The 14,606-nt window shown below is 39.1% G+C and overlaps 1 protein-coding gene and 1 long non-coding RNA gene across 3 annotated transcripts in view; both read right to left on the minus strand.

Annotated features, from left to right (window-relative positions):
• Window positions 1-455: 455 nt before the first annotated feature.
• LOC129562850 (uncharacterized) lies at window positions 456-5,910 on the minus strand. The gene is made up of 4 exons (XR_008687270.2): window positions 5,233-5,910; window positions 2,338-2,477; window positions 2,067-2,249; window positions 456-575 (listed from the first exon to the last, which is right to left on the minus strand). It is a non-coding gene; the product is annotated as an uncharacterized LOC129562850 (long non-coding RNA).
• Window positions 5,911-11,494: 5,584 nt separating this feature from the next.
• Window positions 11,495-14,606, minus strand: part of YTHDC2 (YTH N6-methyladenosine RNA binding protein C2) — a 73,711-nt gene continuing 70,599 nt past the window's right edge. For both annotated transcript variants that reach the window (XM_088840139.1, XM_055435697.2), the window contains one exon: window positions 11,495-14,539. In XM_088840139.1, coding sequence (XP_088696265.1) covers window positions 14,531-14,539 — 9 coding nt within the window. In that variant the 3' untranslated portion in view covers window positions 11,495-14,530. The remainder of the gene's footprint in view (window positions 14,540-14,606) is intronic.

The following is a 14,606-nucleotide window of genomic DNA, read 5'->3' on the forward strand; positions in this document are numbered from 1 at the left end:
AGGCCATTATATGAACCAAAAATAAAATTTCTAATTATTCCCATCCATAAAATGTCCAGCAGAATGCTATTCCAGCTAATTTTAAGAAATTAGAATAATGTAACAAATGTCATGAGTGGGCTACCACCTAGGAGGGACAAAATCCTTCAGTGAAGGAAGCATTCTTTGTGGTATGATTGTGTGACTTATGAGTTCTCATCATTGTCTTAGCAACAACAATATATTATTAGGATACCCTCTCTGTCCCAGACTCTAAATCAGATGTTTTCTGTGAAATATTATTTAATCCTTATAGCAACCTTATGAGGTATACATTATCTGCATTTTATAAGGGCAAAACCTGAAAACATTGGGAAACTTGCCCCAAGTCACACAGATAAGTAAAGGCAGAGGTTAATACTTTGTCTTTGGACAACAGACTTTTAATAGGAAATAATGGTAAGACATTATATAACTTGGGTATATTGGAAATCACAGAAGTACTAAAAGAACTCACCCAATGACGAAGATTTTCAACATGATTTTCACTTCCAGTCAACTCTTGATCATCTCAGGATACAGAAAACAGAAATTACCTAAACCATGAAAATCATGGGAAATTTCCAGATTTGCTTCACCAGCTCCTTTTCTTGTTTAGTATAACAAAGTGTTTAAGTTAGTGACATAAAGATCTAACATTTATAGGGAAAAATAATCAAACAGAATTAGAGTAAACTATGCATGTAAGAAAATGACTTCAGAAATTTTTCATTCTTCCTCTTTCTCTAAGTTCAAATCAGAAATCAGACATTTCCTCAAGATATTATAGCACTGATTAGTACCCTATTTCACTTCTTAATCATTTTATTGTCAAAACTACCTGCTTTAGAGTATCTTTGACACAAACATCACCTTCCCTTCTTGGAGATTTTGTTTTCTATTTTTTTTTTTTCTTTTGGCCTTTACATAGAAACCTAGGCTTAATATAAATTCTTTTCCTACAAAACTCTTTAACTCTCTGTTATATAAACATGTTGGTATTCTCTTAGGTGGAGAAGGCAATGGCAACCTACTCCAGTACTCTTGCCTGGAAAATCCCATGGATGGAGGAGCCTGGTAGACTGCAGTCCATGGGGTCACAAAGAGGCGGACACAACTGAGCAACTTCACTTTCCCTTTCATGCATTGGAGAAGGAAATGGCAACCCACTCCAGTGTTCTTGCCTGGAGAATCCCAGAGATGGCAGAGCCTGGTGGGCTGCCGTCTGTGGGGTCGCACAGAGTTGGACACGACTGAAGCGACTGAGCAGCAGCAGCAGCATTCTCTTAGGATCCTGGCCATTTTGAAAGTTACCCCAGCAGATCTCCAACACTACAGTTTGTAGGCACTTGGTACCTCTCAACATGACCTCCTTTGTTGTTTGTGGAATGTGTCACTTTTGGAAATGTGGCGCAGTCAACTACTTCTCCTTGACCGACTCATATGATTATTCCTTATAGCATCAAGGTTAAGTTACTGTTGGGGTTCTTTCTAATCCACTATTTTATATTTTGAAATCTGTCCCTTTCCCAATATCAGAGGACATAAGACTCAGCTCTGAGCATCCCTCTCTAATTTAGTTCAAATGATGTTGTCTCTCAAAGATATTATTTAACCTTAAATAATGTTTAAGGTTAAAGGTTAATGTTTAAAGTTAATAAATATTTTCAAACCCAGTCTAATAAAACTTGACCATTAACATTCCAACTTGAAAATTCACACATAAATCCAACATCACAAACAGACATTTATAAGGAATCTCATACTATAGAAATTGAATAGTTTCGATGAAAAGATTGAAGAGATTGAATTGAAAGGTCTGTTTACAGAGGAGAAGGCAGGGTTAGAAAAAAACAAGGGAGAAAGAAGCACCTGATGACTTGCAAGAGCAGGAGGCTACTGCCACCCCTAGACCCAAAGGAACAAGAAGTTGCTGGAAACCACAAAGTCCCAGCGACAGGAGAGACTTATCTGACAGGAGCTAACCAACTGGAGAGAGTTATCTGACAGAAAGTATGACTTCTAGATCAAGGATATAGGGAACCTACCTAGTGACCTAGCAGAGTGTGTGCGTGCTTAGTTGTGTCTGACTCTCTGTGACCCCATGTCCTGGGCCCGCCAGGCTTCTCTTTCCATGGACTTTTCCAGGTAGGAATACTGGAATGGGTTGTCACTTCTTCCTCCAGGGGATCTTCCTGACCCAGGGATCCAGCCTGTGTCTCCTGCGTCTCCTGCAAAGAAAGGCAGATTTGTTACCACTGCGCCAGCTGGAAGAAGACAGGCACAGGGAAGTAAATTCTCAGCTCTCTGTCCTCTCACCTTCCTATTTCCTGCTGTTGCCTCCCACTGGCCAAACCCAACACGAAGTCAGAGGACATAAAAGCCAGCATCCTGGGCAGAAAGGAGAGTGATCTGCAGAGTCAAGAACTATCCATCGTAATGACCTTCACAGTAGCTTACTGAAATTTAAGACACAACATTGAATTTTAGACATAGTTACATATGTTTATCAGTGCAAATAAAAAGGTTGCTCTTTTAAAAGATAATTTATTGACTCAATGTTATTAGCTTTAGTGGAAAGAGGTGTAAATGGTGAGCACTTTAGTTCCAGTCTTGGCTACAGTGTGGCTGAGGATATTACCAAAGTTAGAAAGGATCAGAGAAAAAAGAAAATAAGGAATTGGAGGGGAAAATAGCACATCTTTTGGAGACTTAGGCACTTCAAGAACTTTGGAAGGAAAGGGAAATTCCCAGGCAAATCAGTGGTTAGGACTCAGGGCTTTCATTGCCATGGGCCTGGGTTTGACCCCTGATAGGGAAATTATTAATATCCTCTAAGCCTCACAACATGGTCAGGAAAAAAAAGAATTTTGGGTGCTCAGAGGTGGGTCCTGAGCACATGCCACGGCTCCTCCCCATAATTTGTTTAGTGGTCTGTACACAAGGATTTCCAGTAGTCATGTATGGATGTGAGAGTTGGACTATAAAGAAAGCTGAGCGCCGAAGAATTGATGCTTTTGAACTGTGGTGTTGGAGAAGACTCTTGAGAGTCCCTTATACTGCAAGGAGATCCAACCAGTCCATTCTAGAGGAAAATCAGTCCTGGGTGTTCACTGGAAGGACTGATGTTGAAGCTGAAACTCCAATACTTTGGCCACCTCATGCGACGAGTTGACTCACTGGAAAAGACTGATGTTGGGAGGGATTGAGAGCAGGAGGAGAAGGGGACTACAGAGAGATGAGATGGCTGGATTTCATCGACTCAGTGGACATGCGTTTGGGTAAACTCCGGGATTTGGTGATGGACAGGGAGGCCTGGCGTGCTGCAGTCCATGGGGTCACAAAGAGTCAGGCACGACTGAGCGACTAAAATGAACTGAACACAAGGGATACTACAGAGACTCTAAACAGCCACCTTGCCCAAGTGGTCTCCCCATTTGACTTGAGTTTCTTCTCTCTCCATGTCTGAGAAAGAATCCAAACATCAGTATATAGTATGTTCCTTATGTGTCATCAATATTCCGTATACACACATTTATTGGGTTACCTTTGGCTGTGAACATAAAGCACATAACTGCAGGTATGCGAAGGCAGTAAAGAAGCTTAGTCAAAGGAAGGCTCTGGACAAGCTCCCTCCTCAACCAAAGCCTCTAAGCATTACTAGGATCCCTTCTGCCTCAGGGGAGAAAGACAGGCTTTCGTCAAAAATATAAATAAAATATACAAATGTTTCAGTGCCAAAGAGTGAAAGTCCACAACCAGTATAATTCCAGTCCCTCAGTGGCCAGAGGCACATCCGTACAGTATGTTATGACTGAAGAGCCCAAGCTTCAAGTGTTCCTTCCCATCAGGGAATTCTCTAGATTTTTCCAAAGACCTGTTTTCAGTCATACCTCTCCCTTAACCTGTGTGCAACAGGTTCTTCACCTTTGGGGGGTGGGGGGGAATCATGAACTTTGTGATTTCTTAAATTCTTTCCAACCCTAAAATCATCTTGAGAACATGTCACTTAAACGTGCCATTTAAATGCACTTTTTCTTCTGTAAAACTTGGAATTGGTTTGAAAACGCCATGCAACACCGCCGTCTAGTGGGAAAAGGAAGTAATACCAGTGACAATACAAACAAAAGGAAATTTCATTAGGAGAAAGTAATTTTATAGAAGGTTCCACGTAGTATTTTTTTTTTTTTAATACATTGTGGGCCCCTTCGAGATTTCTACCCTCGCCCAGGTGAGAAAGCCACATGTAACAAAACTCTACATACAATTTCAGGGAACATAATGGCCCTTTCCAGGCTTTCTCCAATCATGCAAGGGCCACAGTTCAATACGAGCCTGTATTGTTTGCATTATTTCAACCACTGGGAAAATGAGAAACAATCCTGTAATCATCAGGAATCAGAAGATGCTATAACAGATCTATGTCTCCCTTAAAAAAAAGAAACAAAAAACAAAACCGTAATTCAAACCTCCTTGTTATTGGGAGGAATACTTCGTTGTATTAGGGCTGGTAGGAGGCAGGGTCCCATTTTCCGTGACAGAAGAGGCCAGAACCTCCCGCTTCGTACTCTTTGACAGGAAGGGTACCCGTTTAGCCAGTCGTTTGATCCCACCAACTTTGACTCTTGAGAGGGTGTGGCAAAGATACAGAGGAGACTGGAAAAATCACAGAAGAAAGAAGTGGGATCTAGTATTGTCAGTGTCCAGTAGCAGCAAAGCCAGGAGTAAAATCCTGGACTGACCTTTCTTTGGCTGGAACTCCATCTACCCACTCCCCTGGCCATTTCCCTATCTGGTTATTCAATATCATAGTTCTCTAAACTGTTTTGACGTGGGTGTGTACGAAGTTGCTTCAGTTGTGTCTGACTCTTTGCAGCTCTGTAAACTGTAGCCCACCAGGCTCCTCTGTCCATGGGATTATCCAGGCAAGAATACTGGAGTGGGTTGCCACGCCCTCCTCCAAGGGATCTTCCCAACCTAGGGATCAAACCCACATCTCTTGTCTCCTGCATTGGTAGGCATGTTCTTTACCACTAGTGCCACCTGGGAAGTCCCTTTGTTTTGACATCTTGTAAATCCTTTTACAGTATAAGCAGACTGTGTTACTTACAATTAAGTTACACAGAAGTTTTTGATTGATACACACACAAAATTCTTAGAGGTGACACAAAAGGTAACTTTCATTCAATGCAACATATTTTATCATTTACTTACCAGCACTTCTACTTTGTACTTTTCAGTGTGTAAGTTTTTCCACATCTCTTGCAAGTTATTCCTAGGTATTATATTTTTAATGTTATTGGTATGGCATTTCTTTTAATTTACAATTGTTTTTTGTTAATAGCAATACATTTTTAATACTGACCTTGTACCCTGCAACCTCATTAAACTCACTAATTCATTCTAGTAGCTTTTGGTAGTGGATACCTAATAATTTTGCTTTCCCCAGAATCCTTACTCTGGTAACATTACTTTGATATTCCTTTAGAGAGCCATTTCTCTTCTATTCTTGGCCCATGTGTTTGGGGTGAATATTTGACACAGATTTGGCCAATTAGTATAGTAATTGGTGGAACGAGAAGCACATGACCAACTGATCCAATGAGAATCAATCCTGGAGCTTATGAGGAAGCTAGTGAGAAAACATTGTTTTTTCTAGCTGGATTAAAGTAGGATGTTAGTCATTTCTAATTTAAGTCTATTGTGGTAAGAGAACATTGCATGATTTGAATCATTTTTAAATTTATTGAGCTCTTTAAAGATAAAACTATCTTGCTGCTGCTGCTGCTGCTAAGTCACTTCAGTCGTGTCCGACTCTGTGTGACCCCATAGACGGAAGCCCACCAGGCTCCCCCGTCCCTGGGATTCTCCAGGCAAGAACACTGGAGTGGGTTGCCATTTCCTTCTCCAATGTGTCAAAGTGAAAAGTGAAAATGAAGTCGCTCAGTCGTGTCCGACCCTTAGCGACCCCATGGACTACAGCCTACCAATCTCCTCCATCCATGGGATTTTCTAGGCAATAGTACTGGAGTGGCTTGCCATTGCCTTCTCCAAAAACTATCTTATGATCCAGCAATCCCACTTCTGATATATTAAAAAAAATTAAATCAGGATCTCAAAGAGATATGTGCATTCTATGAATAACTGTATTCACAATAGCCAAGATACAGAAACAACCTATCCACAGATTTCTATCCACAGATGAATGGATAAAGAAAATGTTGTCCATCCTAGAGTGAAATATTAATCAGCCTTGAAACAGGGGGGAAACTCTGCCAAACACATCATGAATGAACCTGGAGAATATTGTGCAAAATAAACTAGTAACAGGAGGACAAATACTGCATCATTCCACTTTATATCTGCTGCTGCTGCTGCTGCTGCTGCTAAGTCGCTTCAGTCGTGTCCGACTCTGTGTGACCCCATAGACGGCAGCCCACCAGGCTCCCCTGTCCCTGGGATTCTCCAGGCAAGAACACTGGAGTGGGTTGCCATTTCCTTCTCCAATGCAGGAAAGTGAAAGTGAAGTTGCTCATCGTGTCCAACTCTTGCGACCCCATGGACTGCAGCCCACCCGGCTCCTCCGCCCATCGGCTTTTCCAGGCAAGAGTACTGGAGTGGGTTGCCATGTCTACAGTAGACAAAATCTCAGAGAATACAATGATTGCCAGGGACTAGACGGGGAATGGGAATTGCAGATCAGTTCTGCAAATATGCCATACAACACAGTGCCTGTAGCTAACATTACTGTATTGTGCATTTAACAATTTGTTGAGGGTAGACCCCAAGTCAAATGCTCTTACCACAGTTATGAAATCAATTAATAAATAAATGTGTTGAGATTTGTGTCATGACCCATAAAGTGGTCTATCATGATAACTATTCTGCGTGCACTTGAAGAGTGTATATTCTGCTGCTGTTGGGTGATGAGTTCTGTAAATACTAATTAGGCCAAGTTGGTTGATATGGCTCTTTAAGTCTACAATATATTTGCTGATTTTGTATCAGTTACTGAGAGGTATTGAAATCTAACAATACTATGAACTTACCCTTTCAGTTTTATCATCTTTCACTTAAGTATTTTGAAGCTCTTTCAATTAGGTGACTAAATATTTAGCATTATTATGTCAATTGATTCTATTGTTACTGTCTTTATCCCTTGTTTATAGTCTTTGTTCTGAATACTACTGCCCTTCTAGTTTGTCTGTTTTGTTTTTTTTAAACTAATAGTAACATGGTATAACTTCTTTCATTTTTTAAAACTTTTAACCTATTTCTGTCTTCATTTTTAAAGTACAGTTCTTATGCTGCTGCTGCTAAGTCACTTCAGTCATGTCCGACTCTGTGTGACCCCATAGACGGCAGCCCACCAGACTCCCCCGTCCCTGGGATTCTCCAGGCAAGAACACTGGAGTGGGTTGCCATTTTCTTCTCCAATGTGTGAAAGTGAAAAGTGAAAGTGAAGTCGCTCAGTCGTGTCCGACTGGTAGCGACCCCATGGACTGCAGCCCACCAGGCTCCTCTGTCCATGCGATTTTCTAGGCAAGAGTACTGGAGTGGCTTGCCATTGCCTTCTCCGAGGCATCATGTAATTGAGTCATTTTTTAATCCAGGCTTTCCCTTTAAACTGGGATTGTGAGGCAATATGATTATTGATGTTTTTAGGTCTGTTATCTCATTATTTGGTTTCTATTCATTTGGTTTCTATTTGCTATTCTTATGTGTTCTTTCTTTTTTCCTCTTTTCTGCCTTCTTTTGTACTTTGACAAGTCCGGCTAGTGGGAAGAGATACTGTTCCTGGCCAAGCACCATTTCCTTTCGTCCTTTCCGATAGTTCCTGTCCTCAGGTGATCTCTGTGTGCATGCACTGAGGAGCACTCTGATGAGGACTGCAGGGAGACTACTGGCAGCTTCTGGGCCTCACCTGCTAGCAGTTCTACCCTCTCTGCTATTCTGCTCTGGGAACTCTAGCTGCTTTGGTTTCCCCACTCTAACCTCTGTCTCCTCAACTCAGAAACTCTCAACTTCTGCTTCAGTTGCCCTCCCTAGGCCACAACTTGGAAACTCTCTGAGGCAGTTAAACTTGGGCAGTTGTAGGACTCACCTTGTTTTCTGTGTCTCAGGGATTACTGTCCTTCACCTGATGTTCAGTGTTTTGAAAACCACAACTTCATGTATTTTGTCTTTTTCTTTTTAATATTTCAGGAAAGAAAGTAAAGGTCCATGTTACTCCCAGTCTTAGAGGTGAAACTCCTCACTATCCAATTTCTAAAAATTACCCTAAATACCAATAATCAAGACTTCAGTATTGGTGATGGGACAGATACACAAACCAATGGACTGAAACTAGAACTGCCATATGATCCAGAAATCGCACTCCTGGGTGTACACACCGAGGAAACCAGAATTGAAAGAAACACATGTACTCCAATGTTCATCGCAGCACCGTTTATAATAGCGAGGACACGGAAGCAACCTAGATGTCCATCTGCAGACGAATGGATAAGAAAGCTTTGGTACATATACACAATGGAGTATTTTTCAGCCATCAAAAAGAATGCATTTGAATCAGTTCTAATGAGGTGGATGAAATTGGAGCCTATTATACAGAGTGAAGTAAGCCAGAAAGAAAAACATCAATACAGTATACTAATGCATATATATGGAATTTAGAAAGATGGTAACCTTAACCCTGTATACGAGACAGCAAAAGAGACATAGGCATATAGAACAGTCTTTGGGACTCTGTGGGAGAGGGTGAAGGTGGGATGATTTGGGAGAATGGCATTGTAGCATGTATATTATCATATGTGAAATGAATCACCAGTCCAGGTTCGACGCATGATACAGGAGCTTGGAGCTGGTGCACGGGGATGACCTGGAGGGAGGATATGGGGAAGAGGGAGGTGGGAGGGGGGTTCAGGAGGGGAGACACATGTGCATCCGGGGCAGTTTCGTGTCAATGTATGGCAAAACCAACCAATATATTAATGTAAAGTAATTTGCCTCCAATAAAAAAAAAAATTGAACATAATAGAGAGTTCTGAAATAGAGCCAAAGAAATAGGCAAACTGATTTTTGCTAAAGGCACAAAGACAATAAAGATTAAAGTCTTTAACAATAGTGTCAGAACCACCGGACATTCATATGCATTAAAGATGAACCTCAACCTAAATATCACAACTTGCCTAAAAATTAACCCAAAATGGGTCATGAATCTAAATATAAAGCTACAGAACTTTTAGAAGGAAACGGGAGAAAATCTTCATGACTAAGGATTAGGTAAAGGAATTCTGAGAAATGACACCTAAATCATGATTCATAAAAGAAGAAAAACTGGTAAGTTATAGTTCATCACAATTTAAAAATACGAAAAAAAAAAAAAAAACCCACTATTGTTAGAATTAAAAGACAAGATACAAATAAAGGAAAAAAATCACATATCTGACAAAGAACTTGTATTCTAAAAACATAATGAAAGCCTCAGACTCAACAGTAAGAAAACAAACCAATTTAATTTTTAAAAAGTCAACACACTTGGACACTCACTTCACCAAAGAGGATATATGGGTGATGGCTAGAGGCTGGATGTTTGTGTGCCCCCAAAGTTCTTTTGAAATTCTAATGTCCAATGTGATGATACTAGAAATATTTCTGGGGCTTTTGGCAGGTGGTTAGGTGATGAAGGCTGAGCCCTCATGAACAGGATTAGTGCTTTAATAAAAGAGGCCCCAGAGAGCTTGCCCATCCCCTTCTAACATGTGAGGACACAGCAAGAAGTCAGCAGCCTGCAACCAGGAAGAGGGCTTGCACACTTGGCACCTTCATCTTCACCTTCCAGCCTCCAGAACTGTGAGAAATAAATTTTGGTTGTTTACAAGCCACACAGTTTGTAGTATTTTATTTTACCAACCTGGGCAGACTGAGAGAGCACATGAAAAGATGGCAAACGTTAGCAGTCATTAGAGAGCTACAGCTTAAAATGATGATCAGATACTACTGCAGATATCATGGTAGAAATAAATGTATCAGCAACAGCAAGTGCTGTTAAGTATGTGGAGCAACCAGGAGCTCCTAAGACAGCACTGACAGGAATGCAAAATGGTATAGCCACACTGGAAGATACTTTGGCAGCTTCTTATAAAATAAAACATAAACTTACCATATGACCCAGAAATTCCAGTCCTGGGTATTTATTCAAGAAATGGAAACATATTCCACACAAAATACTGTACACAAATGTTTAGCTGTTCTACTTATAAAAATGGAAATAAAAAATGGAAAACAACCTACATACCCTTTGACAAATGAATGGTTAAAAATAAAACGTGGCACATTCTATGCAATGGAATACTATTCGCAATAAAAAGAAATAAACTTTGATATACACAACTTGAATCATTCTTAAAGGCATTGAGATGAGTGGAAAAAAAAAACAGACTCAAAAGGTTACATGTTGTATAATTTTTTAATATATTCTCAAAAGGAAAAAACTAGAATGTCAGAGAATAGACCAATGGCTGGCAGAGGTTAAAGGTGGGAGGAGTATGTAACTACCAAAGGATAGCATGAGGGACTTTTGGAGGTGATGGAACGGTATCCTCATTGTGGTATAAATTACATATATCTGTACATGTATGAAATTCATAGAGCTATATAAGAAACATTTGATTTTACTGTTTGTTAATTTTAAAAGTTAAACTGTTGTATTCAGACTCTTTGCGACCCCATGGGCTGCAGCATGCCAGGTTTCCCTGTCCTTCACTATCTCCTGGAGCTTGCTCAAACTCATGTCCCTTGAGTTGGTGATGCTATCCAATTATCTCATCCTTTGTCAACCCCTTCTCCTGTCCTCAATCTTTCATCAGGATCTTTTCCAGTGAGTTGTCTCTACATCAGGTGGCCAAAGTATTGGAGCTTCAGCTTCAGCATCAGTCCTTCCAACGCATATTCAGGGTTGATTCCTGTTAGAATTGACTCGTTGGATCTCCTTGCAGTCCAAGGGACTGGCAAGAGTCTTCTCCAAAACCACAGTTCAAAAGCAACAATTCTCCAGTGCTCAGCCTTCTTTATGGGCCAACTCTCACATCCATACAGGACTACTGGAAAAACTATAGCTTTGACTCTATGGACCTTTGTTAGCAAAGTGATATTTCTGCTTTTCTGATACACTACCTGGGTTTGTCATAACTTATTTCCCAAGGAGCAACTGTCTTTTAATTTCATGGCTGCAGTCACCATCCACAGTGATTTTGGAGCACAAGAAAATAAAGTCTGTCACTGTTTCCATTTTTCCTTCATCTATTTGCCATGAAGTGATGGGACCAGAAGCTATGATCTTAGTTTTTTGAACGTTAAGTTTTAAGCCAGTTTTTTCACTCTGCTCTTTCACCTTCATCTTTATTTAGTTCCTCCTTGCTTTCTGCCATAAGGGTGGTATCATCTGCATATCTGGTTATTGATATAGTTTCTTTAAAAAAAAAAAAACTTTACAGTAAAGCTAACACTAAATGATGACATAACTAATTGGCCAAACAGATATTCTGAGAAAGGCATTCCAGGTAGAGTGAAGAAAGAAAACTAGTCTCTGATGCCGGAAGGTACTTGATATTGAAGGAACAGTGAAGAGGCCAATGTGGCTAAAGCGGAATGAGTAGAGGAGGAGAGCTGGTCAGAGAATAGGGGACCAGACTGTAAAAGGGGACAGATCATGATGCCATTATAAGGACGCTGGCTTTGAGTGGATCAGGGAGCCACTGCAGGGTTTTGAGCAAACACAATACTACAAATTGATTCAGTGTTTTTAAAGACTGACTCTGTTGAAAATGGACTGGTAGCATGAGGAAGGGGTAGAGAAGGGAAGGCATCTTGGCAATGAAGGTGGCTCAGTCGAGCAGTTGTGACACATGTGGTGAGAAACAGCTGGAGTCTAGATATATTTTGAAGCTGAACCTAAGAAAATTTTCTGATGGATTGGATTGAGAGAAATAAAGGAATCACGTATAACTCCAAGTTTTCTGGTTTGAACAACTAAAAGAATGAAAGTGGCATTAATCAAAAACAGGACTTTAAATGGAACAGACTGTGGTGAAAAAATTGCGGCTAAATTTTGAATATGCCGAATTTGAGATTTTATTAGACAGCCAAGTAGAAATTCATATTTGGCTAGAAAGACCACGATACATCCAGTGGCGTGGCCACACCGACTGCACTGTGTAGGCCTCTGGGTAGACCGTAATCATGGAGACCTCAGCAGCACAGTGAGGATGTGTGTATGAGAAGCTCACTCAGACCAAGACGTGTGGTCACCTGTGAAGTATGTGTCCAGTTTTTCACCCTAGTGCTGATTCAGGTATAAAGTTCATTTGACTTATTTCTCAACGTTTTCTCTGTCTCGGTACATAAGATTCTAAATGGTGAAGAATGAGTCTCTGAGAACAAATTCTTAAATGAACATGTCTTTCCTTGAAGTACTCAATTGAGATTATTCTTTCCTTATTGTTTACCTTTGCTGTAATTGGTAGAGTGAGGCTGGATACAATGGCACAGTACATAATGCACTGTCTTGAGAACAGAAGGTGGACAGCTACATGTCCTATTAATAATCAGAAGATTTTATGTTAAAATATGTCTTGGAATTTTTCTCATGCCCCTATCATAATAAGGTAATTTTTTTCTAGGGAAAGGTACTGATATGAGGCCATCACCTTCTACTGCAATTTAGTATTCTTCAAAGTGTATGAAATTCATTACTATCTCAAGGGATAACTGTTATTGATAATGTCAGAAATAATAAAATCTAAATGATTTAACAGAATTTCATTTAATAAGTATATTTAAAGTTCATCTCTCAAAAAAACAGCATTTTAATTACATTTAAATTGTGTTCATCTTAAATATCAACAAACTCATTATTTACATACAGGGATAGATATTAGAAAACAGGTGAAAATTGAAACAAGTTCTATTTTTTAGAAGTTCTTACTTCCAGATTAGAATACTGTGACTTGCTAAATATATACCTAAATAAATGTATACATTATCAGAAAACCACAACTTGCTCTAGTAGGAAAAGAACTGTAATATACATATAGTGAAACATAATTCACACTGGCTCAATTTACAGGGATGTTTCAAAGTATAAAACAAACAGAATCCCAGTAACTACAAGTATAGGCAAAAGTTACAGCCGGCATTTTAAACTAATGCACCAACATACAATGCTTTCCCAGAGAAAGTAGAGAAGAGTGATGTCGATGAATGAATTTTCACTTCTTTAGTCTTAAATAAAGAAGCAGAGCACTTACTCTTTTTGTGTTTAAATTAGATTCATGTTAGTTTTTTGTTACATAGCAATGACCCTAATGCATCATGAGAAGTGCTATCAAACCTGTTTCACTTAGAACTCAGTAATCAAGACATTTCTTCCATTTCCCTTCAGAAAGCCTCTAAGGAAATTTTACAGACAACTATGGTAAAGAGATCAAACCAAATAATTCTGAGATGGCAAAGAAATGTAAGAGTTGGCACTAACATGGGTTTACAAACAGTTACTCTCTGTTTATTAAATCACAAATGCAAAAAAAAAAAAAAAAAGAATAAAAAGGAGTAAGAGAGAAATCTTACCTGGAAACATAAGTGGGATAAAAAGTACTAGAAAACATTGTGTGTTGTTTGGGAGCTTCAGTTTGGAAAACATACAGAAACCAAGTTACCATTAACTGTTACAAGCATTTTTTCCCCCAACTTGTATAACTTCCTTAAATTTTTAACTTGTCTAAATAAAGTTTCTCTAGCCAAAACGAAGAGTTCATAATCACTGTTTTTATATCAGAGATAAGTGAAGATTGTCATGTAGGAGAAAGGATGGTTTGGACACATCAGGTTAATAGAGGTAGCACCTCTATTAAGCACTTAATCTGATCTGATTCAAGTCAAGAAGGAATTCTGCCTTTCTTCAGTTTTTACTGTATTTCATATAGCTGCAGAAAAAGAAGATTCTTTCTTCTTTTTTTTTTCCTTAATGTACTTTAGGTTTAATTAGCACACACTTTTTTAAAGAGACACTTTTAGATTTTGGTCATTTGCTTTTCTTTGCTTGTTTTTAATGATAAATCTTTAGAGTCGACTCTTCTATAAAGGTGATCAGGTGGACAGATAAAATCAGACCTTTCTTAAAAGTAAACAATTTATCTTGCATTAAAACAAATCACCAATGAGAGATCTAAGTCAGTGTTTCAAACAAATGTTTAACTTCAAATTAAATATGTTAACTGCTGCTGTGTTAAATAAAGAAACAACTATTTCATTCAATTATAAACATATTAACAAACATATGTTCATTCCCTATGATCACTATAAAAATTAAATTATCCTTTTCTCTTTTATATGAAGATGGTGGTCCTCAAGCAACACTTTCAACCAGAAAATCTCATTCATAACACAACCCCATCTCAGTTTTTGGATGTCAGTGCATTCAATGCTTATAAGGAGGCATGATGTTCTTCTGAAGCTAACAGTTCTGGAAGGGTTAAAAACAAAAAAAGAAGAAGAAAAGAAAATATAAATAATCTGAAAGATTTCCTTAA

This window comes from Moschus berezovskii, chromosome 9 (assembly GCF_049115385.1).
Source record: "Moschus berezovskii isolate FMDL1 chromosome 9, NW_MosBer_1.0, whole genome shotgun sequence".
Lineage (NCBI taxonomy): Eukaryota > Metazoa > Chordata > Mammalia > Artiodactyla > Moschidae > Moschus > Moschus berezovskii.